The sequence below is a fragment of the Oryzias latipes genome, chromosome 23, assembly GCF_053564925.1.
Source record: "Oryzias latipes strain Hd-rR chromosome 23, Olatipes_Hd-rR_3.1".
In the NCBI taxonomy this organism is placed as follows: domain Eukaryota; kingdom Metazoa; phylum Chordata; class Actinopteri; order Beloniformes; family Adrianichthyidae; genus Oryzias; species Oryzias latipes.
The window spans coordinates 15,169,128-15,195,658 of NC_136259.1; the positions used below are offsets into that span (position 1 = coordinate 15,169,128).

The following is a 26,531-nucleotide window of genomic DNA, read 5'->3' on the forward strand; positions in this document are numbered from 1 at the left end:
TGCAGTAAGGAAAAACACTATGGTCCTTGCAGTCCAGGACTGCTGTGGGTCACTGCAAAGTGACAAGCCAAAATGCTTCTGTGAGAATGTCCTTTGATTAGATGAGACAACTAGTAGTTTAGAAAACCAGCTCCGAGTTTATAAAAAAAAATAAAGTGCCATACTGAGTAAAGAAGACTGTGCCTGCAACACGGAAGAAGTCCGATCACGGTCTGGGACTGCTTTGCTGCATCCAGCATGATTGAATTTCAGCGGTACACTAAAATCTGTTTAAGATGTTCTGAAGCAAAATGATCTGCATAGTTTCAGAAAGCCTGGTCTCAGTTGCAGGTCATAGGTCTTCCTACAGGAAATAAACACAGGAACACCCAACAATGAGAGAGCAAAACATCGCACTAATCTGAAGAGACCTATTGTGACTGTAACTGTGATAAGTCTGTGGAAGGAGCAAAAACTGTCTGCAGGAAACTACCTTCCAACCTGAAACGACTGGAGCGTTTTGGTCTCAGATATCTGTTGACAGGTGCAGAAATCTCATTGAATGAAACAGAAATTATTTCATTTCAGTGATTACTTAAAACTTTGTCCAACTAACAATATTTTGGTTCAAGTCTGTTATTACTTTTTTTTATTTTTACAAATGATTCTGTTGAACTAAAATGAAACAAAAAATACATATGGTTTTTCATTAATCTACTTTCAGTAAATGTGTATCTAACATATCTTTTTCCAGTTTTAGCTTTTTTTTAGTAACCAGTGTTTCAACCGACTATTCAATCTTGGCTGAATAAACTAAGTGAAGTGGGCCTAGTAGATAACCTTGAGGAACTCCATCAGATTCTGTCACATCATCAAAAGCATTGAATTTGCCAAAAAATAAAAAAGCAACATTAAAAAGTACCATTTTTGTTAGGGATGTAATATGAATAAAAAAATCGATCTAGTACTGAGAATAACAGCAGTGTTGGAGTAAAAATACAGATACAAACAAGATGACATTGGTAAAATTGTATAAAAACAATCTGGGAAATAAAAAATTGGTCTCTGACGAACTTGCAGTTCCTCCTCCTGTTGTGTCTCTGTCTTTTCCTTTTTGTGTATATGTGATGTAAACAAAAAGACGACCAATCACAAACTTGCTTCTACCATATTGGGTTAATTACAATTGGCTAAAGGTGAACCACAGTGACCAATGATTGTTTTAATGATATTTTTCACAGCTCTTACAACAATGCCTGAATATATTAATTAATCTGACTCACTTTTTTTTTTACTTGTCCCATCCAGCAGCTGAGCTAACAGATATGAGCTTAAGGCCTCTTGTGTTGGACAGATTTTACTGTAATAATAGGAGGCTATGAATCTTCTGATACACAAGGTGTATATTTGTACAAACCCCTTTTGTATTTGAGGCAACACTTATTACTATTGATTCTGTTTGTACACCGGTACTTTGTCCCTCTTCTTTTTTCACCACAAAGAACAATACAGTCTAATGCCAGCTTTGAATGTTATATCCTGTAGACAATTTGTTTTAGTTGCTCAAAATAAGAAGTGAAAAAATAGTTTCTCTGTTACTATACCTTTTTAATTAACACTGAACATATAGATTGTATCCATTTAAGTAAAAGAATTGGAATATATTGTATCACAACAAAGTTGGTTGAATCTTTTATGTATTGATTCATGGACGACGTTTCCAGATGGGTACTGAATCATTTGAGAGGGAAAGATACACAAGATTTCTTTTTAAATAGGTAACTAATTGTCCGCTAAATCCTAAACACTACTGATGATAATACCAACATCTCCCATTGAAAATGTATAAAACAGCTTTTATTTGATTTGATCTATAAAGCTAAACATCAACGAAGTGAAAGCAGGCTCAATTTTTTGATGAAATCCCCCCAAAAAATTGCAATATGCCCTTTTTTTTCTCATTATTTCCTAAGAGCTACTTCATTTACCCATTAGCTCTATTTTATTTCATTCCCTTTATTTATTTATTTATTTATTTTGTCAAATATGATATGGTTCATTCGGTAAGTTTTTGTTCACAACAATGTTGGCTTAAGATGCAAAAAATATTGGCGAGTGTACTGGAAAAAAATGCACCTTATTTAGCCGCTGTCTCAAATTTGATCCATATGTTTTTAACATGGTGTAACTTTTTCATTATTGTATAATTATCAACTATGTTGCATCCTTTCAAAACAGCAAGTAGTCATTTAATCAAATTAATAACAATAGATGAGTTGTTCTCGCCATAAAGTTTTATAAATTTGCTCAACCTTTTCCTCGCCAAAAGGGTTTTTGAGATTTCATAGTGGCAGCCATTTTGGAATGAGCAGGAAAAGCATTTCTACTGCCCCTAGTGGAATAATGATGAACTACAGGGAAAAAAATAATTGACCAAGTTCTTCATAATGGGTTTTAAGTAATGTTTGGATCATGCTAATAAGATGGAGGTCCCAGAAATGTGTGTATCAAATGTGATGTGAATTGATATAGGGTTAGGTAAAATCATTTCATTGAAAACGGTGTTTTGATCAAGCAGAAATGTTCTGAGATAAGATGTTGAAGTGACTTGAGGCTGATTTCATTAAGACACAAACAGTCACTCAGAGAGTCATTAACCAATCTGAAAAGACTCCTCCCTTTGTAACAGAATACGTATTGGGACAACAGATAAGACAGTGGAGCGGTTTTATCCACAGATTTGATTTAAACGCATAAAAGGCACTTCAACGAATCCTAACATTGTTATTTATGGTTCAAGATCACATTTTGCACATTAAAATTATATATTTGAAATCTCTTTTTTTCAAACTGTGGCGCGTGAACGCTTGATGCTTGAGTCAATCCTCTTAAAAGTGGGGGAATTCTGCGCCTTTTCTCCTGAGAATCATATGACTGAGTCAGCGCCGAGGAGGCGTTCCGTGCGCCGCAGCTGCAAACTCAGCAAGGAGGAGGCAGCCTCCATGTTACATACAGCCAGTAGACCCCAATGCAACCCTTATGTTTTGAATGAAGTTTGCTGAGGAAGTGCTGTTGCTGCTACCTTACTATTTGCATGGGTTTTCAGCGGTAAACCCCCCCACGTTTTCATTTTGCAGCTGTAGGATATTTTTAAGTTTCTTTGCGGGTTTAGGGGGCAAATGTACAACTCGCTAAAGCAGAGGGAACATTCTGCTTTCAAAAATAATTTGCATCGAGTATCTATTTGCGCGCCGGAGACAAGTTTGGCACACTTTTACGCGCCGACTTCGCTATCCGTGCGCTTTGCCAAACGGTGCGCATAAGTCTCCCAACAACACTGGAAAAAATTTCGATCAAAACAACACAAGATCTGATTTAAAAGTTTATTTTTGTCTACTGAAGTTGCCAAATATCAAATTTGTTACATTTCAATTCAGTAAATAGTCCACTTTTGGCGCATTTTTTTTTTACATTTTTCCTTCTACAGGCTGTGAAACTCACCCTTTCAGTGGGACATTTTTTGCAGCGTCTGCAGGAAAACCACGTCATCCGGTGAGACAGCTCCTACATTTTTTCCCCCCTCTTCGCTCTTGGATCATCATCCACAGAGTGAGGAAAACTGGATAAAGACTTTTCCGCACGCAATCATGATGACTGGATTTCGGCTCAACTTGTCGCCCCTAAAGGAGCCTCTTGGTTTCATCAAACTGGTTGAATGGGTAAGTTTGTGTTTGTCAATGGAGTTATTGAAGTTTTTCTTTCTTTTCATCTCATTTTTTAATGGAAACTGAAAGAGATTTAATCAGATCCCCAGGGAATTGAACGCCCGAGTCTTTATTCAAACCTTGAATGTAAAAAAAAGAAGAAAATAGAAATAAAGGGGGATCTTCTTAGTTTCCCAAAACTTGATTTCAGCAACCTCTGAGTCTGTTAGGCCGGTTATGTGTGTTGCTTGCTCTGGCCTGCCCTTGGCACATCTCAGTTGTAGATTAATGTGTCCCTCACTAATAATTTACTCCACAACAGAGCTGTTTTGAACTTTATGTTTGTATCAACATGGTTGTAGGAAGTCCATGTCATCAGTTCTGCTCCACAGAAGTGGGTCAGATGAGTCCAGTGTGGGTGCTCCAGGCCCAGTTTCTCTGTTGCTCCATTTTCTCCCCTCACGCACACTCTGAGGCGGTAACAGTGGTCATCTGACCTGGAACAGGGATGCATATTTGTGTTTCACATGAGCTCCCTTCACGTAGTCTTCATTTAACAACAAAAATCTGTTGGTCATCTTTTACTACAATCATCAACTCAAACTAGTTTTAAAACTTCATCGAATCTGAAAAATGTTTAGACAAAGACACCAATCTGTTGATTTTAAGGATCTCTCTTTTTTAGTCCAAGAATTAGATTTTCTAGATGCTGCTGTGATTTAACTGTTTCCTGTGTGGAATCTGATAATCAATGGAATGTTTTGTGGTTTCAAGAAGAACAAAAACCCATGTGGGTGCCACCCCTGGCTTCTGAAATTCATCTGGACACTTGAATTTAAATCATTAGTGTTCAGATAATCTAAAGACTGTAAAGAAAATGAAGCCACACATTGGAATGCCAGATTTTAGCTACCGTAATATCTGCGATTATCTGTCTTTGACGTGATATAAAAAGAAGGGGGAAAAATAAAATAGCAGAACAAAATCACTGTAACCATGCATCCATGTTTTTATTACATCCATCTAAAAGCAAATAAAAATTGTTACAAAAATTAGTTTTTAATTTTTTTGCAAATTCAGCTGTATGAGGTGGACCCAAAATAAAACGGTCCAACCAGGAAAAACATGTGGTCACTTCTGTGAAGTTTGGCTTTCGTTGGTGTCTGCTTTGGAAAAAGTTTGAATAGGGTCGTCAAACAAATGTTCCAGTATCATTTATAGCTTCAAAGCTGCTGCTAATTTAAAAAAAAAAAAAAAAGAGAGAATAAAAATGACCTCACTGTGTAAAGGTTTCACATGGCTGCTCTGATCACCAAAAAATTACAATAACAGCAAAAAATAGAAATGGCAACAAAAATGGTTACCAGTATTGGAGCCATCCAGCCGTACAGTTTTGTGCCAGATTTCAGCTCAGGCGGAAAACAAAGACATAAATAGATCTGTGATTCTCAATGATTTGAATAAAGAAATACTCAGAAATGCAAGCTTAATTATCTTTATATAAGTCCGCCATCATCAGAACATGTTCAAAACACCAAAAACACGATTTTCCTCGAAGTGGGTCTCTAAAAAAAAAAAAATTCCTAGCCATAATGAAAACAATATGGGAAGTGTAAAAACTGTAGCTTTTACTGCAAAAAGACTAATGTAAAAACAGACAAAATAGTCTAAGGTCTGTGTATGTTTTCACCTCCTGTTGGCTTATAAACCTGATAATGCTATTTCCCTGTGACCTGATGCCTTAGCTTACGTGTGCAGCCCAAACAACAGGAAGTGGCAGAAAGTGACATCTGGAGAAACATCTGGAGAAAGGCACTGAGCTGTGTGTTGGAGTGTGTTCAAATGGGATTTTTGTGGGGTGAAGCTCAGGAGTAAAAGTCAGTGGAGTCCTGTCGTAAGCACTTTTCTGCATGTGCAGCTCAGTTCTTCTCAAACCGAAAAGGAGCGTTCACTTCAAAGTGTTTTTTAGCCGGCGTGTCTTTTCCGAGTTTCTGCTCATTGATGCAACTCACCTATTTTTTTTATGTATTCCTCCAAACTCAGGAAAGACCAGTTAGCAAGAAAATGGGGAATACTATGTTATTTTGGCTCTGCTTTCTTCAAGTTTTCTGCTGCAGGCTATCATAAATCTCTGATTGCCACATTTTAGGACTACTACACAGAAAAAAGGGAGGATGGGTTAAGTTTGGGTCAAAACTAAAGTCTTCAGAAATGATTTTAAAGTCATTTAAGGAAAAATAAGCAGAGGCTTTACAAGAAGAACCTTGATTATGAAAGTGAAAAAAACATTCCTCACAATAAGTTAGAACAATTGTGTGCATTTGTTCAATCAGATGTGGAAATCAGCCAGTTAGTCACATGGATTATGAGTTGGATGAGGAAGGTTTTGTCAAAGGACAAACCTGAAGAAGCTCAAACTGTGAAAAAAAAGGTCAAAAGTTATGCAAGGTTGACCAAGATCAGTCAAGATCAATAAAAGATTTCTGATTTAATAACAAAAAATAGCATTCCAGTAATCACAAAATAATGTATAATCACAAAAAAATAATGAAATGATCACAAAAAAATGTAAAAAAACAAACCCCAACGTGACAAACTGTGACCACAGTGCAGAGAAAGGTAAAATTAAACATAAACTAAACTGATCGGGCACTCCGACTGTATAAGAAATGGATCGTGTGAGTGTGACGTCACCCATAGAAAATGCCTTACCTCCAGCTCCAATGAAATATTCAGTAAATTTAGTTGCCATCATTATGGAGCACTTCACAGTAGTAAAGTAGTTATGCAATTAACGTAAACTGTTGATTCTGACGCGGAAAAACCTGCTTTAGATTAGTGAAGTGTTGCATATCAATCAATACTAATGCTACTACTACTAAGCTGCTTCTGTTGGAATTTTATTGACGTTGGAATTACCATTGGAATTGTGGAAATTGTGTATTTTATTTTGTGCTGCCTGGGACTTTGCAGTATTCGAGGGTTAAACACCAAATATTACATCACCATTGACTGTACATGAGAACTGGACGTCACCCATTGAAAAGGGCTTATTTCTTGGCCCAACTAAATTAAGTCAATTCATTCGCCATTTTTTCTCGATATGGACACCACCATGTTGGAGCCAGACAGTGTTGCCAACAGGTACTTCCTGTTTGGGATACAAGGGGGAGGAGTCACTTAGTCCAGTTCACAGATGCAGTGAATGGGAAACAGAGACACTTTAATACTGCTCAAACAAGCCAACTTCAAGTGCAGGCAGCTGTGCGCCACTCCACGGAGAAACCACAAGTGAGTGGGCGGGGCCTTCCAGGAGGAGATATGGCTGACAAAAGAGAGAGGGCAAAACAGAAACTGTCAAATACTTCTAAATAACTGAGAGAAGGAATAAGATCAGGCAGCTAGCTCTCTGTTGTTGGAGCATTGGTTGAGTCCACTCTCAAAAGTGCAGTGTGAAAGCATGCCAAACCCAATGAATTTGTGAAATTTTTAGATCATTTCTGCTCATTTGAATAAATTCCACTGAACTATTCTGGTGTTAAAAGTCCCATTTATGTACCATAAAGAAACTCCATGAACTCCTGACTGCGCTGTTACACTGTTCATACCCGAAGAGATCCACATTAGCAGGTCAATCCTGAGAAATCTCCAAAATCTACTGACTTAACCCATGACCTAAATCAGTGTTTTTCAACCAGTGTGCCGCGGTACACTAGTGTGCCGTGGGAGATGGTCAGGTGTGCCGTGGGAAAATGCCCTCATTCACTGATCTAAAAACATTTCCCATCTCCAGGATATCAGCTGTTTGTTCATCCAAACAGGCCCTGATAAAACACTGAGTAGTTAGGAATATGAAAAAAAATATAAAATAATTTTTTCTTTGTGTTTATTTGATTCTATTAAAGACATTTTGATAAGAATGACGGTACCGCGATTTAGCCGCAACTTCAGCTGTTTTTTGGAAAAGTCCCGCCCCTTTAACCGTCTCCACCAATCATTCTTGGAGGATTAATCACATGTCATCAGTCTGACCAATCAGAAGTGGTTAAAGTCTTCACTTCCTTGTTCCGATTTCATAAAAGTCTCCCAGTTCTAACAAAAATACCAGCTGAAGCTCGTCTTTAGCGGTGTAACTTTCCACAGAATCCAGCATCAGACCGTGGAACATGTGAACAAAACCATGAAGCTCATAGACACGAGTCTGTTTGCGTTCGTTGGCTGTTTGTACTACATCTCCCATGATGCATTGGGTTAAAGTGACAAGGTCTGAGCGCACAAATCTTCCTTTGACGTCTTGAAACCACAACAAACACACATCAAACAATTTTTAAATCTTCTAACTTAACTTTTATTACGTCTTTTAGAAAAAACAGCTGCATCTTCCAGCTTTTTCTGCCACAATTATCACAAACATGCACGTGAGAGGAGCTGTAGATCAATACAGATTATGAGTTTCTCCTTTTTTTTTGGATGCCGGTGTGCCGCGGGATTTTTGTCAAGGTTAAAGTGTGCCATGGTTCAAAAAAGGTTGAAAAACACTGACCTAAAGCACGATCAATCAAAAAGCTGTATGGACAAATCAGCGAGATTTCTGGTTGGCAAAATCCTTTTTTTGGGAGTGAATTCACACATAGGATTTGTGAGGACATCATGTGCATCAGGCTGGAACCTTTTTCATATGGTTGGAACTCCAGAGTTCACAGAAATGATTGACCAGGATCGCTGCAGAAACGAGGTGCAGAAACGTTTGTTATTTTTGATGTTTCAGGTGCTTAGTCCGGAAATTGTGCACACACGCTTAAAAAAATAAAATAAACAACAATGGAAAGGTCAGAAGACTTAAAAATTCATTGATTTAAAGTATCACCTTGGGCGCAGGTGTGTCAAACTCCAGGCCTCAAGAATCAGCCTACCGCTGGCTTTCTAGAAATCCTGCCTTATTTGTTGTTGATTACCTGGATCAGGTGTGTTTAGCCAGAAGCTTCAATGGCAGGTTGGTTGGAAAACGTGTTGGACACCGGCCCTCAAGGCCTGGATTCTGACTTACCTGCTTTAGGCAGAAAAAAAAACTGCAACTTCTTCAGTAAAGGATAAATGGTGGCGGGAGTTTCAGTATTTGGGCTTTCATTGCTACATGAGCGACTTCTCAGCAATCAAAATAAATACATTTAAAAAATCTGCGATCAGAAAGCAGCTCAAAACCTTCAACAGAGGCTACTTTATGTCACAAATTCAGGGACGTGCTGATAACATCATGTTGAATCCTCGTCCGTGGTGGCAGCAAAACACTGATATTAGTGAGACGGAATGAGCTCATTACAGAGGAACAGTGCGATTATTTTTGCTGCAGTTGTTGGACTGAGCAGCCAGCAGGGCTGGAAGAATTATCCTGTCATTTTACCTATTTGTAGCACCTTAAAACACCCTTTTCAAATCCTGCTTTTTCACACTCATTTTAATCCTCATGTTGTTGTTTTAAAGATTGTATTTTTCAGTAATGCTCTACTTTCTCCTGTCTGCTCAAGCTCACGGCCATATTTGCTTTTGGAACCTGCGCCGGATTCTCAGGGAGGAACACCGTATCTCTTTTCTGCGGCGACGGCAGGAACGACACACTCAGTGCTAACTTTCACTACCCATTCAGGTCAGTTTGAAAAACACGTTTGAGGTTTTTGTTTAGACATCATCCTAACCTTTACCCAAAAGTGTTAGGACTTTTAAAAAAAATTTGACGAAAGCTTAAAATGGGAAAACCCGTAACTCTTAGGGTCGTCAGTCAAAAGTTTCGAGTGACATGCGGGGACTTCCAGACATTGTTGTCTGCAGCCAGTTCCTCTTAAAATAATCGAATGAAAGTCGTTTTTCTTTCTTGCTTGTTTGGTTTCTAGGTTGAGTCTGGTCCCCCTCATTGAGGGAAACACCACCCTCTGCAACCACACCGTTGGTACGACGTACCTGGTGGGAGACGCCTCCTCTGCGGTGGAGTTCTTCGTGGGAGTTGGCACCGTCTGCTTCCTGTACAGCATGGCTGCTCTCCTGGTGTACTTAGGCTACATGCATGTCTATAAGGACTCTGACTTTGGACCTATTTTAGTGAGTTTATAAGCAAAAAAAACCTGAAATGATGCAGGGGGAACTTGTTATGAGGTTTTAAATTTTTGTTTTTACAGGATTTTGTGATCACAGCGATCCTGGTCTTCCTGTGGCTGGTGTGTTCTTCTGCCTGGGCAAAGGGCTTGCAGAATGTGAAAGATGCCACGAATACTGACGGTATAGATGCAACTGTAGCAGTCTGCAAAGGCAGCAACGTCACCTGTGCCGTCACCGAGTTTGCCAACATGCGGACTCTCAACCTCTCTGTGGTGAGAAGAACTTGACCTGCTTTTCAGCTCTGACTTAGGCGTCTCCTCATTCTGACAGCCTCAGCACACCTGACCCAGGTAGCCAGCAGCAAGGAGTGCAAGGAGAGCTGGAAATCAGGCAGGGTTGGGCTGTCCTGATGGAGATTGGAAGTAATTTCTTTCAAGCAATCAAAAAATCAAATAAATCTTTATTTATACAGCACGTTTTACAATAACATAACACCAAGTGCTGTTCACCAAAATAAACAATATAAAACTAGCACAATAATTTAAAAATAGAGCCCCCCCCCCCTTTATCTCGGACCCACACACAACCCAACGGCTTCTCACACCTCCCATCCCCTTAACCAACGGAGATAAACACAAAATAAAATTACATGTATGTATATATTTATATATAACCAAATGAAACATGTGTCTATACATATATATATTTTAACCTAATATAAATAGTCATGAATTGATTGAATATTATTATTAGTAGTTGTAGTAGTAAAGGTGGTAATAATGGGTTACTTTTTTTCTTATTTCTTTTGGGAGAAGAGAATGCATCTAGACTTTATTTTGCAAGAAAACACAAGTTTCCATATTTCAAAATATTCTCCTCCTTTCTTTTATTTGGACAGTTGTCTTACTATAATGAATATTTTGTTTTTGTGTGTGTTTTGCATCAGGTTTTTGGCTACCTCAACATGCTTGTGTGGGCGGCCAATGCTTGGTTTGTCTACAAGGAGACGCGCTGGCATTCCCAGAAGTTCGCTTCCCAATCCGGACCCGGACGGCAACAAGTCCCCGCACCAATCTAGCACCCAAAAATCTTTACACAAACACACAACCATAGACAGAAAACAATAGAAAGTCCCACTTTCACCACACATGAACGCACATTATAGAAGGTAGAAGTTGAAAAAGGAAGATTGAATCAGGAGATTTGATCGTTGTTAGCTCAGAACTTCTTCTAAAAGTAACATCTAAAGCCTAAATAAACATATTTAGAGCCAAATCAGTGTCTGATAACATAATATTTCTTGCATTTTTATGCTAAACTGTTGTAAAGACACAAAGTCCTTTACAGTAAATTGTCAAACAGCCAAGAAGATAGAAAAAAGAGGAAACAGTGAATTAATTTTTTTATGTGGTCTTTTAATAATGAACCTAAAACAATATATCTATTGTTTTCTAGGACTTAGTTTCTGCAGAGTGACAGAGGTTTATTAGAAATTGACCTGCGAGTTGTGGACGGGACCGTTGGCACAGAGCGATCCCGCCCCCTCTTCCCATCCCCATTGTGCAGCGGAGCAGGGAGTGAATTTTCGACATCATAAACACAAACTTTTTTTTACATGGAATTTTTCTCATCTGGTCTAGATTCACTCCAATTTGAATAAAGAAATACTCAGAAATTCCATTTAAAGCTTAATTTTCTTAACATGTGTTCTTCATCCTCAGAAAAATGCCACAAGAACATGTTAAAAACATTAAAGCCTTCCATCAGAGTGGGTCTTTCAAGACTCACTTTTTTGTTAAACTTTCTGATTGACATTTTTCTTAGACAGTTTTTTAAATTAGTTCAGAACTTTGTAAGAAAAATGACAATAATGTTATTTACTGTGAAACACAATATTAAACTTAAAAAAATAAATAAAAAACATATCCTTAATTTTTGATAAAAGATTCGCACTTTTGTATTTAATATGGTTAGATGTACTTTGTAGTGACAAAATATAAACATTTAAGCCTTAAAATATTTGTTTTTTAATTTTGGATCAATCCATCCAAATGCATGAAGTAATATTAAAATTAAATCCATCCATCGTCTGAACATGCCTTATCCCTGTCAGGGTCACACAAAAGTAAATACATTGTTAACGAAATCCAAAAAGATGTTAAATGGTGCTAAATGCAATTCTTTAGATTGAAAAAAATATCTTTTATTTAGTTTAGATAAAAGAAAAACACTTGATAATTTGATTTTTGTAAGTGTAGAAAGTGATGCTGCTCTGAGTGCAATCCTTTAAATCTTCCATGGTACCAGCAAACTCATATTTCTTTTTTTATGCTTTAACATTTCCCTTTTTTGATTTCATTATGACACATCTCCATTTCCTTATTTTATCTATCAGGGTGATTTTGTTTTAAACTTTAAAAAAAAAAAATGATCACCCACGTTATTATTGCTCTTTATGTGACACCAAATATATTTTCAAAATTTGTTTTATACATTTTTTAGACTCTCTGTCTCTTCTTTATAATGAAGATTATTTTTTTTCTTTCTTTCTTTCCTATTTTTTTCTTGTTTTTGTTGTCGGGTGATGAAGTAAAAGCCTTTAACTTTAGCCAAAGTGAAGGAAACAGCCAATGTTTGTCCAGTTATGCCTCCAACACTGCTGTGGTAATCATTGTTGGTCAATTCTGAGCTCTGTTCGTGACTGTCCAGCATTTTAGGAACATTTTTTCATGATGAATATAAGTATGACGTGACTATTTTATCGTGTTTTTTTTTTAAATAAAAATGAATGATTTTCATTATTGCCGCCTCCTTTTTTTGACATTATTGGTAAATGCATCTAAAATATGTGTAACATTTGTGTGAATTTTAACTATGCCACACAGTTTCAAAAAATAAAACAGAATGTTTTTAGCTATTATTCTTTTGAATTAATAAAAACAACTAATAAATGATTCATGTGGAGAGTAAAAGACGAGGTGTCGCGTTGCCATGTGACAAATTGGGTGGTCCTGTTAACTCTGAGATTACAGTTTTGTAGGGAGAAAAAAGAAGCCTCTTTTTGCCAGATTGAGTGAATTTAGCTAAAAGAGAGCTGCAGAACGAGGAGCATGTGAGTGTGAAAGGAGGTTTCCCTATAATTGTTTAGTGTCCGGTTGCTCTGATAATAATAATTTGCACTGAAAGTATACTTTGGTTTCCAGCCACAAGAGGTCATTGTAGTGCCATGAGCGTTAAATGAGAGGGAACCTGTTTTTCTGTGTGTGGTTCTTTGTTTGGAGGCAATTCATAATTATTTTTTTAATCTAATACATGTCTTTGTCAAATGAGTAAATGTTTTGGAAACAGTGCATAAATAACTAATGATTTTGAAAGACGTACAGTATTTTTCCTGGAAATCCGATTTGGATTGGTCGATAACTGTGTTTTTTGATGGATATGTATTTAAACAAACAGCAAATTGGTTTTTAATTAACTTTTTTGTTGTAACATCAATTTACAAGCACAAAACCGTGATATATTATTTGTGTTACTTTAATAACTATATAGGTTAAAACAAAACATGGAAATTGGATGGAGAGAAAAAATTGCAATTTTTTGGGGGGTTTCTTTATATTCTGGGGGGGGGGGGGGGGGGGTTGTGCGCCCCTGCGGTACTACATGCATCCTCTGCAACCAACCACATTTCTCATAGGTAAAACTGTCTCTAGCTATGCTGTCATCTCATGCATGTTTTTGTGAAGATCCAGAAAGAAGCCACCAATCATGACACTCCCTCTACTGTGCTTTACAATTGGCATGTGGTGCTGGGGCTGAAACATAAAGCTGTTAAAATTTCAGTTCGAGTCTTACCCACAATTCCAGATTATTTTTGATTTTTCTCATCAAAAGCATATTATCTTACAGTATTTTATCCTTCAGAGATGAAAAGATTTAAACAGACGTCCTCTGATGGCTGGAATGGCTCCAACTTCATTTCAGCAAAAGCTTTAACAAAAAGAGGTAACTTATATTAACCCTTGTGCTATCTTAGATGACCCCACCCTTACGTTGACGTGTTCTCCCTACCATGACAAAGGTGGATAAAGGTGGAAAGATTTCATGTAATCCATGGACACCAGTGAAGATCACAAATCATTGAAGAAAAAAGGTTCAGAGCACTGTCTAGTGGGTCTAGATGACCCAACTCCCAATGTCAAAGTGCCTAGGATAGAACAAGGGTTAATCATATGTTGTCTATCTGACTGTTGAACAAATCTTTGTCATAAAAGAAAGGCAAACATTTGTTGTTAAAAAATATAAGCAGCCAGTTTACATATTGGTTTGCTTAACTTAAATATCTATTCGTCTACTTTGATTTAGTTCTCTAAAAAACTTAGAGATTATAATTTAAACACTTTAGCTCTGAAAGGATTCTGAGAAGTCAATTTCTGCTTCCCTGCAGGAGTTTTTTTATTGTGTCTGTTTAGAGAGAGTTTCATTTCTGGCAGGAGTTTCCCTTGGAAGTTTGACAGAGGCCTTTTTACTATATCAAATTATAAATACCAGTAAACAAAAGTGAAAGAAAGCACATCATTGGTGTTTTTACAGACTGTTGTTGGGGTAATAAAAAAAAAGATCTTGCTGCTTAAAAGCGGATTGACTTTTGCAGAACTACAGTAAATCAAAGCAGAAAAAAAGTACAAAACAAAACCAAAAACAATCCGAAATGTTGGGGTCAGTTTTAATGCACTTGTAGGAATTAACCCTTGTGCTATCCTGGGCACTTTAACATTGGGAGTTGGGTCATCTAGACCCACTAGACAGTGCGCTGAACCTTTTTTCTTCAATGATTTGTGATCTTCACTGGTGTCCATGAAATCTTTCCACCTTTAACCACCTTTGTCATGGTAGGAATAACACGTCAATGTAAGGGTGGGGTCATCTATGATAGCACAAGGGTTAAAATCACTGTGTGACATATTTTTTTGTATTTTGTAGAGCTTCATACAAGTCAAAAAAGTATTTGTCAGTCACAGATTCTGCAAGTTGTCCCCTTTAACCCTTGTGCTATCTTAGATGACCCCACCCTTACATTGACGTGTTCTCATGACAAAGGTGGATAAAGGTGGAGAGATTTCCTGTAATCCATGGACACCAGTGAAGATCACAAATCATTGAAGAAAAAAGGTTCGGAGCACTGTCTAGTGGGTCTAGATGACCCCACTCCCAATGTTAAAGTGCCTAGGATAGCACAAGGGTTACAAAGATGGGAGAGGTCTGTAAAGCAAGACAGAATGCAAAAAATAAAAACAATCTGAGAAATCACATCTGTTTCTTTACAGAAATGATTTGTAAAATGGCACAGAAGATAAGTATTGACCTTCTAGAGGCAAGAATTCTGTCCCTCACAGACCTGTTATTTCTGTATTAGGTAGCTCTTCTTTCTTCTATTCTGTACCTGTAATAATGTGACCTGTTTGAACTGGTAATCTGTATAAAAGACACCGGTCCACACACTTAAACAATCAGACTTCAACCTATCCACCACGAACAGGACGAAAGAGCTGTCAAAGGACACCAAGTACAAAACCGTGTATCTAAACAAGACTGGTATAATAAGCAAGCAGCTTCTCATACAACAAAATAATCATTGGAAATAACTCAAAATGCTAAAAAAAAAAATGTAAAAAATAACTCGAGTTTACATATATATTTGCAATAAAAAATATTTTTTGAGCCCTTGTTGCATTGAAACCCCACAATGCATTGTGCATAACAAATAAATTGGGTCAACTTTTAATTATTTTGGATCCTTGTGATAAACAGTAAAGTAATATATGATTTAAACCCTCAATAAATGAACATAAGTGCATAAAAACATGTATCCTATCTTTTATTCAATATTTAAGGGAAAAAAAACGATATTTGATTGATCTTGTGCGCCCATGAATAATTAAGAACTAATATTGTGACCATTCTGTGTTTCTATGCTCACAAAGTGAACTTTTGAACTTTTGATTAGCGTCCAACATATTTGCCCAACGGAAGCTGCCGACGCTTGCCGAACCCTGCCGACAGTGACGTCAGCATATCTCGTTCTTTCGTTTTTCGCCTGCTGGGTGCAAAGGAGAGAGAGGCTCTCAGCAAAGCAACAAGAAGGAAGAGCAATGGCGACACTGGATCGCCAAATACCAAGTCCGGATACCTTCCTTCACAAGCCTTGGTCTACCTTCGTCAGTGCGGCTAAATTACGTTTTGTTGACAGTAAGTTAGCACGTCGCTGGGGGGGTTGTGTTTGCCTGCAAAGTGTCGGGAAGTGCGTGCTCCAACTGTCTGTGATTGAGTTGAGTAAGCTTCTCCACCATGCAGGGTCTGTCAAAGACCAGCAAAGTAACTGTCAAAATATTACTACAAAATGCAGGATTTGTGGGGCGCTCTTTGACAGCCGCGCGCGCGCAGGCGCTCACGCCACGGACAGCTAAACATTTCCGCGCGGGGCTCGCGCCGTTCTGTAACAATATCCCCCAAGTGCCCAGCTGTAAGTTTGTTAGCTTTGACAGCTCCACTTGGTTCGGCGAGCCAGCTTAAAGAAGGCGCTAGCATGCTAATGCTAGCCAGCCAACCACAGCACAGGGCTCCGCGCGTGGCCCCAAAGTTTTGTTGTGAATGCCCGCCGCCTGTGTCCCTCAAAGCGTTTGTTTTGTTCACTCAGACGCGGCGGCGTCCCTGGACAACAACAGCAGAGAGTTTTACTGCCCGAGAGAAGCCGCGAAGCTCGGCAAACCAGGTGAGGAAGTTGTGCTGGTACGAGGCAAGGACGCTGTCACGTACCACACGGTGGTGGTTTGTTATTGTTTTGTTGCGCACGCACGAGCGCTTTGCACGGCCGTGTTTTCAACCCGACATGTTTGTTTTAAAACCAGCACGGACAAATACAAGCTGACCTTCATATGCATGCTTTATATATATATAAAAAAATAAAAATACTGAATTCGCACCCCTTTGTTTAAAGAGACGTTCAATTTCAGTGCGACATTTCCGTATCTAGGTCTATATCATTATTTCCTCTAAATAAGTTGTTAACTAACAATACTTATTAATTGATAACGGTTTGGAATTGCTAAATGTTAAACAATATCAAACTAGTTGATGTCATTTGTTATGATAACCCAATATATGCAGATCCATGTTGATTATAACATAACACATTTGAAGCTTTTATTTTGTATGTTTCTTGTGGAAATTAGCAGATTTAGTTAGTGGCCTTTGACCAGTCTCACACACACACACGCACACACTGAAGGAGGAGGGTTTGGGGAAGAGAAGGAGGGAGGTAAAAATGTGTGCCCTGTCTAGGCTAACCCACCTTGGTGGGACACAGCCTGGCTATATAGATAGATAGATAGATAGATAGTTAGTGGCAGTGTTGTTTTGCTCTTATAAAAGAGCATCAGCGTTCAATGTTTAATGCTTTCTACCTTTATCAAAGTTAAAATGTCAAAACAACCCCAACAAAAACATGAAGGGAGTTTAAACCCCCGATTTATAGAGTCCTCAATTATCTTGCACTTTTTATGCAATTTTTTTTAACCTGAAGATGATGATTCCTTTGTTGGTAACTAAACTGGATCTACTTTTGTTTTGAGTCTGACTGTGATGGGCAGTAATGGCTCAAACCATCATTTATTTTGATATAAACTAATAACAACATTGTTATATTGCTTGGAAAGGGTATTTTACTTGACATAGAAAAAAAAACATTTTTGAATATTCTGTTTTAATGAGCCAAAAATAGATAAATGAGGATTTGTCCCCCCAAAATACTAATTAAAAATAAGTATTGTAAAGCCTTATTTTTCAATAGGTAGAGATCATAACTACTCTAACGTACACACATGGTTAAAGTTTAGGAGGGAGGGCAAATCTTTGAAATGCTAACATCTTTTGCATTTTTTTCTTCAGACACGATTTAGTTTTTTATGTGTGTAAATTATATTTTAATACACAGAAAGTCAAAAATTGATGTATTTTTTAAAATATTTCCAAATGTTCAACCATATTATTCCTATCTTTTCATAGAGAAGGGGTTGATGATGCATTTTCTTGTTCCTTATTCAGTTTAAACAGTTTCCCAGTTTCGATTAGGGCTGCACGATATGAGGACAACTTAGTGATCAAAATTGCGATGATGATCTGACTTGTGATATATGAACAACTAGCAAAACCAACTACTACATAATTTCCCTTTCACTGCGACATTTTTATTTAGATAAAAGTCAACATAGATTTTAGTGCAAGTTATCTCAATAGGAGACAGGTAAGAACTTATGTATCTCGGAAACCGAAGAATAATAATCTGTCAATAAAACTGGCCAAAACTAATATGAACAACAATGGGTAACAATGCAGGTAGTGTGCGTTTGGGCTTTTTTGAAAACATAATGGTGTCTCTGTCTATGCATCCTCCCTTCCTCAAGGAATGCTGTGAAGGAAAACCAACATGTTTACATTGGAAGGTTTTAAACATTCTATATCCTGTTGTACTGAAAAGCCTGTTTGAAGGTGAACTACCAGCAGGTATGCAGAGATACTTCCCTGCAAGCTTTCTTATATGTGGGAATGTAATTTGGTGCCGAGGGGTCTTCCTCGCCGTCTATGACAGTGGACGGCAAGTAGCCATTAAGCTCAGCTTCTACAGTTTGTGACTAGGAGGTGGGGAAGTCTTATGGTAACCATCTATCATAGTTTTTGTCATCTTTTGCAATACCGATATCGCACTGTTTGGTAAGGCGATGATGATACATTTTCGATTTATTGTGCAGGCCTAGCTTGGATCACCAAGAGTTTAACCGCCAGCTGAAGTTTACTTGCTTAGCTGATTTTTTTTTCTTGACGGCACAGTTATGGTTGCATTGAAGAGTCCACTAAGGAGACAGAAAATCTTAAAAATTGTCCACAATGTTTGCAAAACCCTGACGTCCATCATACGATGGTCTTTACCAGTTGTAAAGTTCAACTTTCAATTTTGAGTCTGTTTATTTTTTTTTTTGAAAATGACTCCTGACAGGTGTGGATGGACGCTGCAAAGCCAGCATTCCTATAAAGGATTATTTCTCGTTGTTTGTTGGTGATCTTTGTGTCTTATTCCAGATAAAGGGAATGTTTGGGAGGACAGGAGAAATCAATAGGATTGAGTGTCACTGCATTTATTCATTTCTCCTTCATGATCAATTTTCAGACGTAACGATCAAATCAAAGTCCCCGATTGGTTGAAATGAAAGTAGTCTTGCAATGCATGTTCAAAGGCCCGCTTTTGTACGTAGATTTCGAAAATGGCTGTAGAAACTTGTGTAGTGACACGTGAACGTGAGAAGTTTTGAACGCAAAAGCCCGAAATGCACATTTACGCGTGTGTACGCATCGTTCTGTGACTGTGTAGATGGCCTGATCCCCTCACCTGATCACTGATAAAATTGACAACTGCAGAATCACTGAACGCTTCACCAACCTTCTCCACAAGTAACGATGACTGATTTGGACCCTGTTTCTATGAACCACATCATCAGCACAATCTCCGCCTGAGTTTGACTGCGATCAAATGGATAAATTGCAAATCTTCTCTGACAAAGTGCTTTGTTTTGCTGCAGATTGTTAAAAAACAAAAACAGTATGGTATCGGACTGAGTTGGGCTGGGTGGCTGTTTTGGTTCCGCTAAAGGCTGGAGCTCAGTGAACGCACCACGGAGAGACGCTTGCTGGCCCTGGGTTCTGTCATTCAACCTGTTGTCGGTGGTTTTAGGGGAATAAAGGAAGGGGGTGCTGGTGCATGAGACGGCATTACGGCGTCTGAGGAGCGCGGTTCCACTTAGAAATAAAAAAAAGAACCTAAAAAAACTACTTTTGGGGAGCATTTCTGTTGCTGTCGTTGAGATTTGTTGGTGAAAGCTGGAAGGTGTTGGTTACAGCCTACAAAAACCAAAAAAATAAAGGGACTTAAAACGGAAATGTGTCGGCGTCTCAGTGTGAGAACAAGCATATATTCTTTGTTATCACGAGAAAACAAAATTAGTTTTCTCGTCATAACTCCTTATCATGAGAAACCGTTACAAAAAGTAGGGAAGGCCGTTTCCGCTTCCCCATGAAACAAATTTTGTTTGGTTACAAAAAAAACGATAGATTTAAACTTAACAAAACAGAATGTTTCATTAATAAAATGAGTATTTTGAACATTTTTATAAGAATGTATAAAAAACTTTAAAAGGAAAAGAATTCAATTATTTTGATAAACTGATGGGTTTTTTTTAAAGTAAATACCAGTTTGTCATTTTTAAAGCCTATTCAGCTGTCGTTTAAGTGCGATGGCTCGTGTCAGTGGTTGCACGTGAGCTTTGGTTCATTCCAGTAGAGCTTGCGTCGTCCCTATTCGGTTCCTCCGCTCCACAGACCGAAGGGGGAGGACTTTCTCCACACCTCGCCATCCATAAATACCCGCAGTCACACGCACGTTTGAGTCACGCTTGAAGCAGTGAGTCTGCTGTCGCTCTCGTGGGAACAGAGTGACGCACAAACCCGGTCCGGGGAAAGTCTTCTGTCCGCTCAGATACCACCTCCCACACACCCTCGCTTCACATGCATCATCTTCCTCTGTCAGAGCCGAAGCGAAGCAGCGCCTCCAAAACTGCTGATCTGTTGGCACTCTGACACTCAGGCCTGCTGGGGCGCACGCCAGAGGAAGACAAAAAAAGAAAAAGAGAGAAGCAGTAGTTTGTACGTTCTAACGTAGTGGTGAGTGATACGTTGCTGACTCACTTGAGGCTTCGCCTGTTTGTGGTTATCGATGAGCAGTGCGGGTCGCTGTCATCATCTCGCTTTTAATCAATGCTTTTATTTATTTGTTTGTTTGTGTGCTGACTATACTCCATGCTTTATCCCAAACATCACGTGGTGATGCTTTTTCTCACCGTAATGATTTATTCTGTCTGTAAGTCAGATCTGAACACACTTAGAGCGCCACATGTGAGTCTTTGATTCCATTATCAGTTATTTCCCTCACTTGAAGCCTTTCAGTGGAGAGCCGGGAAAGTCTCTGCGAACCACCTCGACTCAATTAGTCATCCACTAAGTGCTGCTCGTATTCAAATGAAGAGATTAGTCAAGTTGTTCCTCAAACCTTGTTGTCCAGATTTCTATTTTCTTGACGTTTCCCATCCCTCCTTTTGTTTACATGCCACACAGTGGTGTTGATTTTTGCTTAAATAAAGTTTATTCAAAATACACGTGGAGCTATATGTCAGAATGAACTGCTGGATAATTTTTCCAGATAAAAGCGCCACTTTTCTATATCACGGAACCTTTTCAGAATTTTTGTTGAGAAATGTTTTTGCAGACGCAATTTGATGGTTTGGTGTCTGAATAAAGTATAGAAAGTAAAATAATGAGTTGAAACCCACAAAAAACTGGCAACAACTTCTTACTAACTTATGTTTGAAAATAGGAAGCATTGATCGCAAAAATAATAACATTTAGTAATGAAAATATGTTTATTTGTTTGTGTTTGACCTGTAGATACAAAAAAAAGTGAAAATGTGATTTTCTAATCACTGTTCTCTGTTTCTTTTGAGTACCGCAATACATTAACATGTTCAAAACACAACACAAGGCTATGTCTTCATGACAGGAAAAAAGCAGTGAGAAAAAAAATTATATATATATATTTATTTCTGCCACTATATCAAATCTTAAATAAAGAAAAAAAGAAAAAAGAGACAATCCTAGATGGCCTTACATCACCTGCCGCCACCACACAAAACATATGTTAATATATTTATCAAGATTATGAGTCAAATTTTCTTGAAGTTTATTCTAACAAATATTTACGAGTTTCTGTTGGAAATTCCCAACTTTTACCCCAAAAAAAGAAAAGTATGTTTGAACTTAAAATCAAATCTCCCCCTGTGGTTTTCCTCTTCTGAAGTAAAAAGCTCTCTGGCATCTCTCTATTTTTAACTAAAAGGATGTCTAATAAGGTCTTCTGTTCCCCTAAATCTATAAATTGCAACTCAATTGAAATGTTTATCCAACTTTATGTATTGTCTGACTAACTGTTTTCTGCAGTAAATGTAATGTAAGCGTAAGTTGGTGGATAGTAAGTGTAGTTTTACTTTCTGTGCTCAGTTAAAACTTTTTTCCTCCTTTTTTCATTAAATGGCACTGATTTATTCAAAATAAATGTGGATCTATACAGTAAAAGTCAAAATGGTATCTACTAGGACACTCAATTTTCAAAATAAAAGTGCAAATTTTCTAGACCTCTGAACGTTTGATGTTTGATTTAGGATTGTTTTGTGCAGTGATTCTGCAGACTCTATTAGAGAGTATCTGAATAAAGAACAGAAAGTAAAATGATGAGTTTGAACCTGCAGAAAAGTGGCAGCTACTTCTTACTATATTCTATTTAAAAACAGGAAGCACTGTAAACAAAGAAGCAATACAATTCTGTCGTAAAATATTCATAAACGTGTGTTTATCGGTTGGCTTTTGACCTTTAGAAACTAGTATAAAGTGAAAACATGAATTTTCTAGTCAAAGTTGCTGGAAAGTTCCTGTAGCTTTGTTCTATTTTCCTTGGCTCCACCTAACTTTTTCAAATATGGTTGTAACATTATTGTTTTTTGTGCTATTATTTTGTTCTTGCAATGTCATAGATTGTAGGGTTAAAAGCTTTAAAACGACGTGTGTTCCCCTTTCGACTATAGTACTTTTCCTTGTTCTGAGCAGCTTTAAAAATGCCTCAGACCTTGGACATTTTGGGGAAAAAAGGGAGAGTTGAATTGCACGGACATGTGTGTGGGGAGGCTCAGCTCTCTGCCAAGTGCTAGTCAGCTTGTTTACTCTATTAGACATTTTGGTACTGTACCAAGATTTGTCTGCTCTCTGTCCAAAACGCTACTTAAGTACAAGCTGATCGTTCTGGACCAGAACAGGCCAACCACCTCAACTAAGCGGCGTTCTCCAGATTTCCCAAAGTCGATTGATTTGTTTACTGGTGGCATCAATCAATGCGACGGTTTGGAGATTTGCTGCTTCATACTGTTTTGTTAACTGCAGCCGTGTTTGCTCGCCCAACAGTCATTTACCAATGGGATTGGAGCTCTTCATTTTAAAAACAGGATCAGTGTCTGATGAGGGATTTGTTTTTGCAGCTCCAAACATGCTTTTTTTTCACCAGATTTTTTTCTCTTTTTCTTTGTGTGTTGTTGTTCATTTTCTGGTTTGTCAGTCCTTTGGCAGCTTTAAGATTCTCACACACACACACAAAATTCACTCTTCATGCAGCAAAACAAAACGCATCTAAGTTAGCATTTGAGGAGGTAACGTTTTAATACCTACCAAATATTCTTGGATAGATATGTTAAGGATCATGTTGAGCTGCTTTGATTTCTTTTGATCTGATTACGGAAATACCTCCTTCGATCAAAATTGTGTTTTTGGTTTGTTTAACATTTTGTTGTTGCATTTTCCCCCATGATGGAGGACATATATTGAGAAAATTAGGCTTAAAATTGCATTTCTTTATTTAAATCGTTGTGAATCAGGAACAGACGATTCGGATGCATCCACTTGTAGACATTTTTGTTTTCCTCATCCCAGCTGGAATCAGGCTCAAATCTGAATGCCTGGATAGCTCCAACACTTTAGGCCATTTTTGTTTCGTCTGTAATGTTAGGCTGGGGGACTGTTGGCTAGCTTCAGAGCATGTAAATGGAGAGCTCTCAGCAATGGGAAGGGGATGATTGCACCAACAGTCTCATCCCTTATTTTAAAGGTGATTTTTCTAATGACTGCCGATCTGCAGAAACTGTGTCCTAGAAAACGACACAGTTTTTAAAAATGTCAATAATAATCAAATCCTAGTCAAGAGACTAGAGGGAACACTTTTAACATCGCTCAAGGGAGGATGGAAGTGGGTTTTTAAATGGTCTCTCTGTTATGTGAAGCCTATCCTTTCTTATGCATCATAGCTGCAGGGACTTCACTAATTATTCCAACACAGATTTTGATTCGCTGATATGAAGAAGCAACATACATCTACTTGATACCATGACATTGTTATCAGTGACTGGCTATTTTATTTTCTTTCAAAATATGCACTTAGCTGCAGACACAGTGTAACAGCTTCATGATGGGAATGTCCTTTAAAAAGAAATGCATGTAAATGTAAATATGTTACGTGTAATGCAGCAGGTTATGTCCTTGGATGACGAGCCACACATCCACCAACCAGATTGTGCTGAATGTCCGCATGTACAGCCGTCCAGATGTCAGCAAGGCAAGGTCATGATGACACATGGTCAGATACCCGTGCCTTATGTGATTCACCCCCCCTGCATGCATGCGTACCAACCCGCTCTGATACGTTCACATCCCACTTCTTTTCAGTGACTGTGGCTTTTCAGCTTGAGAATATTTGGTTTTCAGTTCTTGTCAAAGACAAGAATTCCCCTTCAAAATAAACCGTAATGCTTAGTTGTGGTATGGAATCTCCTCTACTGTAATACATCTTTGTTTCAACTGCACTCTTAACATAACCAGCCTGCGTTCGTGAGAGTCAATCATCTTTTGTTTCTTCTAGGCCTGCACAATATACCGCAACTTTATCGTTATCGCAATATCAAGCAGTGCAATATCCATATCGCAAAAGTCAGCAAAAATCGCATTAAATGGTTACCATAAATGTGCTAAAACAATCCTATGGCAGCTTGAAACATTTAACGGATCAAATAAATCCATTTGTGCATTTGACCAATTGTATGGACCCTTTCCGATGTTGACCAATCAGATGAGCCCTTTCATGTTAGATGTTTGCCTCCAACGTCAACGAGGGTCATTTGGAGTATCATTTTTTTAAACTGTTGCAATGAGATGGTAATGATGTTCTTGGTTGTTTTGCCATTTGTTTATATACCACAAATTATATCGTTATCGCAATATTGATCACTAATATCGCACATCGCAAGTTTTGCTCATATCGTGCAGCCCTAGTTTCTTCTTTACCTATTTTTATCTATTTGTATTGAGAATACAGTGTTTGCACGCAGACAGTTTTCTACTCTAAACTGCAACCCAGCTCCCCATGAGGACACTGTTGTATTCCATACACTTCTGATACTGAACTGTCATATCTGCCTGATGAAAAGTATTTGTTCACATGTGAGTGATTGTTACCCTTTTTCAAACCAATTAGATTCAGTTTCACTCCTGCTTTCAAAAACAACTACTTTTTGTAGCTTTGTAGCAATCCTTGATTATAGACATGGAATATGGATTCTCTGTAAGGCTGCACGATATGATGAAAACTTGTGATTTGCGATATCAGTGATCAATGTTGCGATGACGATATACAGTAACTTGCAAAACATGAACAAATAGCAAAGCATCTAAATACATAATATTCATTTCACTGCAACAATTTAATTTAAAGTAGAATTAACATACCTTAAATAAAACTCCAAATGCTCCTCGTCTACATGGGAGGCAAACATCTGACATAACAGAGCTCCATCCGATTGGTCAACCACATGAAGGCATCCATCTGATTGGTTAATTGCATAAAGGGATTTATTTGATTCGTTACTTCAGGCTGCCTTAAGATTGTTTTAGTACATGTAAGGTAACCATTTACCGCAATATTGTCACAGACTTTTGCAATATGAGTATTGCCCAGCTTGATATCGCCATAACAATAAATTTGCGATTTGTTGTGCAGGCCAAATCTGATTCAATGTTTAAATCTTTAACTGCTGTTTGCCTTTATTAACTGTTGTACATATTGAAAGGAATTAATTTCTTTTTTTATAGTAAAAATAAAATAATTATGTAAAAAAAAAAAGCCCCTTTCACCCTCCGTGGGTGGTTTCTCCTCCAAGCTCGGGTCCCAGAGGCCTGGGAGCTTGAGGGTCCTCCGCAGTATCTTAGCTGTTCCTAGCACTGCGCTCTTCTGGACTGAGAGGTCTGAGGTCTTTCCAGGGATCCGTTGTAGCCACTCCTCCAGCTTTGGGGTTACTGCCCCAAGTGCTCCAATTACCACAGGCACCACTGTAGAGGTAAGATCTTAAGCCCAAGCCCGAGTCCGGGTCGGGTCGGGTTCTGAATGACAATCATTACGTTTGGGTCGGTTCGGGCCAGGCTTCTCTCTCGCTGACTTTTTTAATAAATATATTGTAATGGCTGCAAAGAAGCTCCTTAGGCGGCGGTTGTCAAACAGCCCTTTATTAATCCTGTACGTCAGAACGGTTACCGCACGAACCGAAAGGCACAGCTTCTTCTTACTCAGAGGGAGAACGTTCACCGTACGCACACACACAGGTAGACCCCACCCCCTCTATCCCACCAGTCACCAGCCCACTGTTGATTGACATACACTGTGGTCCAGCAACTGTCAGAAAGTGGGGGGCGCCGGCCACCCGCAGCTCTGCGCACGTGTCGTGAATGTCATCTTCCCTCCGCAAGTCTACATCTATTTTGTTTAGGTATCCCCGATATGGAGCAGCAAGAAGTCAAGGATAGACTTAAGACAGGGGAACTGAAAAGGCAAACATGCACCGCGGCTGCAGAATTTCTCCGCGTAATGAAGCGAGTGCGCATCAAGATCTCTCTTTCACTCTCTTTGTCTGGCCTCTTATTCTGTGTTCCAGCGTTATTTCGTTGTGCAAACGCATTTATCATGTAAGGAGGAACCTATGCGCAGCGCTTCCGGTGGAACTCTATGCTACAACA

At 38.4% G+C, this 26,531-nt stretch overlaps 2 protein-coding genes across 4 annotated transcripts in view; both read left to right on the forward strand.

Annotated features, from left to right (window-relative positions):
* Positions 1 to 2,907: 2,907 nt before the first annotated feature.
* sypl1 (synaptophysin-like 1) lies at positions 2,908 to 12,574 on the forward strand. Its single transcript, XM_004083130.5, has 5 exons — positions 2,908 to 3,698; positions 9,209 to 9,327; positions 9,572 to 9,776; positions 9,854 to 10,045; positions 10,720 to 12,574. The coding sequence occupies exons 1-5, from the start codon at positions 3,627 to 3,629 to the stop codon at positions 10,849 to 10,851; spliced, it is 720 nt and encodes a 239-aa protein (XP_004083178.1). The 5' UTR covers positions 2,908 to 3,626; the 3' UTR covers positions 10,852 to 12,574.
* Positions 12,575 to 15,827: 3,253 nt separating this feature from the next.
* atxn7l1 (ataxin 7-like 1) overlaps positions 15,828 to 26,531 on the forward strand; it is a 41,497-nt gene continuing 30,793 nt past the window's right edge. Inside the window, exons 1-2 of one of the 3 annotated variants that reach the window (XM_011491054.4) lie at positions 15,830 to 16,019; positions 16,468 to 16,542. In XM_011491054.4, coding sequence (XP_011489356.1) covers positions 15,923 to 16,019; positions 16,468 to 16,542 — 172 coding nt within the window. In that variant the 5' untranslated portion in view covers positions 15,830 to 15,922. Of the gene's footprint in view, positions 16,020 to 16,467; positions 16,543 to 26,531 lie in introns of all 3 variants that reach the window. The other 2 variants (XM_020714120.3, XM_011491055.4) reach the window with 2 other exon arrangements.

Bases quoted from the DNA above. Each gene is read 5' to 3' on its own strand.
- sypl1 (XM_004083130.5), top strand. From the start codon at position 3,627: ATGATGACTGGATTTCGGCTCAACTTGTCGCCCCTAAAGGAGCCTCTT. The intron at 3,699-9,208 runs GTAAGTTTGTGT...TGTCTGCTCAAG, and splicing joins TCATCAAACTGGTTGAATGG to CTCACGGCCATATTTGCTTT. The intron at 9,777-9,853 runs GTGAGTTTATAA...TTGTTTTTACAG, and splicing joins CTGACTTTGGACCTATTTTA to GATTTTGTGATCACAGCGAT.